Here is a 958-nt window from a genome sequence, read left to right on the forward strand (position 1 = left end):
TGTTCAGATAGTGTTTGGTAGCCTTAGTGTGGGTAGCTCAGCTTAGCAAAGCACTGTGTAATGCTATTGGGGTGTCCTTCTGGCTGTCAGTAATGGGTTTGACCTGCCTAGGTCCTTTGCAGTAACAAGGGAAGAGTGGGCTACATTGGAAAATGGGCTTTTCAGGAAGAGGAAATGTGGGGAACTACTGAGAGCACTTACATGTGGAGAGAGGGTGCCAGATCATGACCTTTTGGGGCATACGTGTGTCTTGTCAGACTGGGCATAAGGTTGGTTTACACAAGATTCAGTTCTTAATGCTTCATTGCAGGAGGTTCTGATGATGCTTGGGCAGATGCAGAAGACATCTCAGAGGAAGATTCTGCACTTAGGTTTGTATGCATCACTGGGATAGGGAAAAGGGGATTTGGATCCTACAATACCACATTGGGAGGGACCTCAAGGACCATCTGGTCCAACCCGTCTAGGCAGAGCATGACCTGGACTGAATGGCTGAGCACCCTGTCCAGATGAATCTTAGAAGTGTCCAAAGCTGGGGAGTCCACCGCTTCCCTGGGGAGATTATTCCAATGGCTTGGACCAAAGCTGGCTGGCTCAGCCCCTCAAGGGTTGGAGACAGGAATATATAGGGCCATTTAAAGAAAGTGTTTGAATTACACAAGCGAGTTTACTTCATCAGAAAGTAACGAGAGGAGTTCTCTCAGGCTGGAGGAGCTGTTCTGTATCTTGTTGCAGAACAGAATGAGACGTGAGGAAGGACCCTAAGCACAAAGTTTGCTGTTATCAGTCTGTTGCAGAGTCTGACCAGCGCCACACAAGGAGACCTGTGAAGACAAGGCTCGTGCTGTGCAGCTTATGGCTAGAAGCAGTTCAGGAAAGGACTGTGGCAGTGTTGTGCAAAGAATTGGATTCACCATAGTCAGACTCTTCATCTTTCTTTGCCTTGTTCTGCCCTGCA

The 958-nt window shown here is 48.2% G+C and overlaps 1 protein-coding gene across 1 annotated transcript in view; it reads left to right on the forward strand.

The window, feature by feature from the left end:
• MTMR14 (myotubularin related protein 14) overlaps positions 1-958 on the forward strand; it is a gene marked incomplete at both ends in the record, with an annotated part of 25,358 nt that overhangs the window by 1,476 nt on the left and 22,924 nt on the right. Inside the window, 2 exons of the mRNA XM_010019221.1 lie at positions 311-375; positions 920-958. The exon at positions 920-958 is cut by the window's right edge and continues 107 nt beyond it. Of these exons, the coding sequence (XP_010017523.1) occupies positions 311-375; positions 920-958 (104 nt within the window). The remainder of the gene's footprint in view (positions 1-310; positions 376-919) is intronic.

The sequence above is a fragment of the Nestor notabilis genome, unplaced genomic scaffold (genome assembly GCF_000696875.1).
Source record: "Nestor notabilis isolate BGI_N333 unplaced genomic scaffold, ASM69687v1 scaffold27167, whole genome shotgun sequence".
NCBI lineage: Eukaryota > Metazoa > Chordata > Aves > Psittaciformes > Psittacidae > Nestor > Nestor notabilis.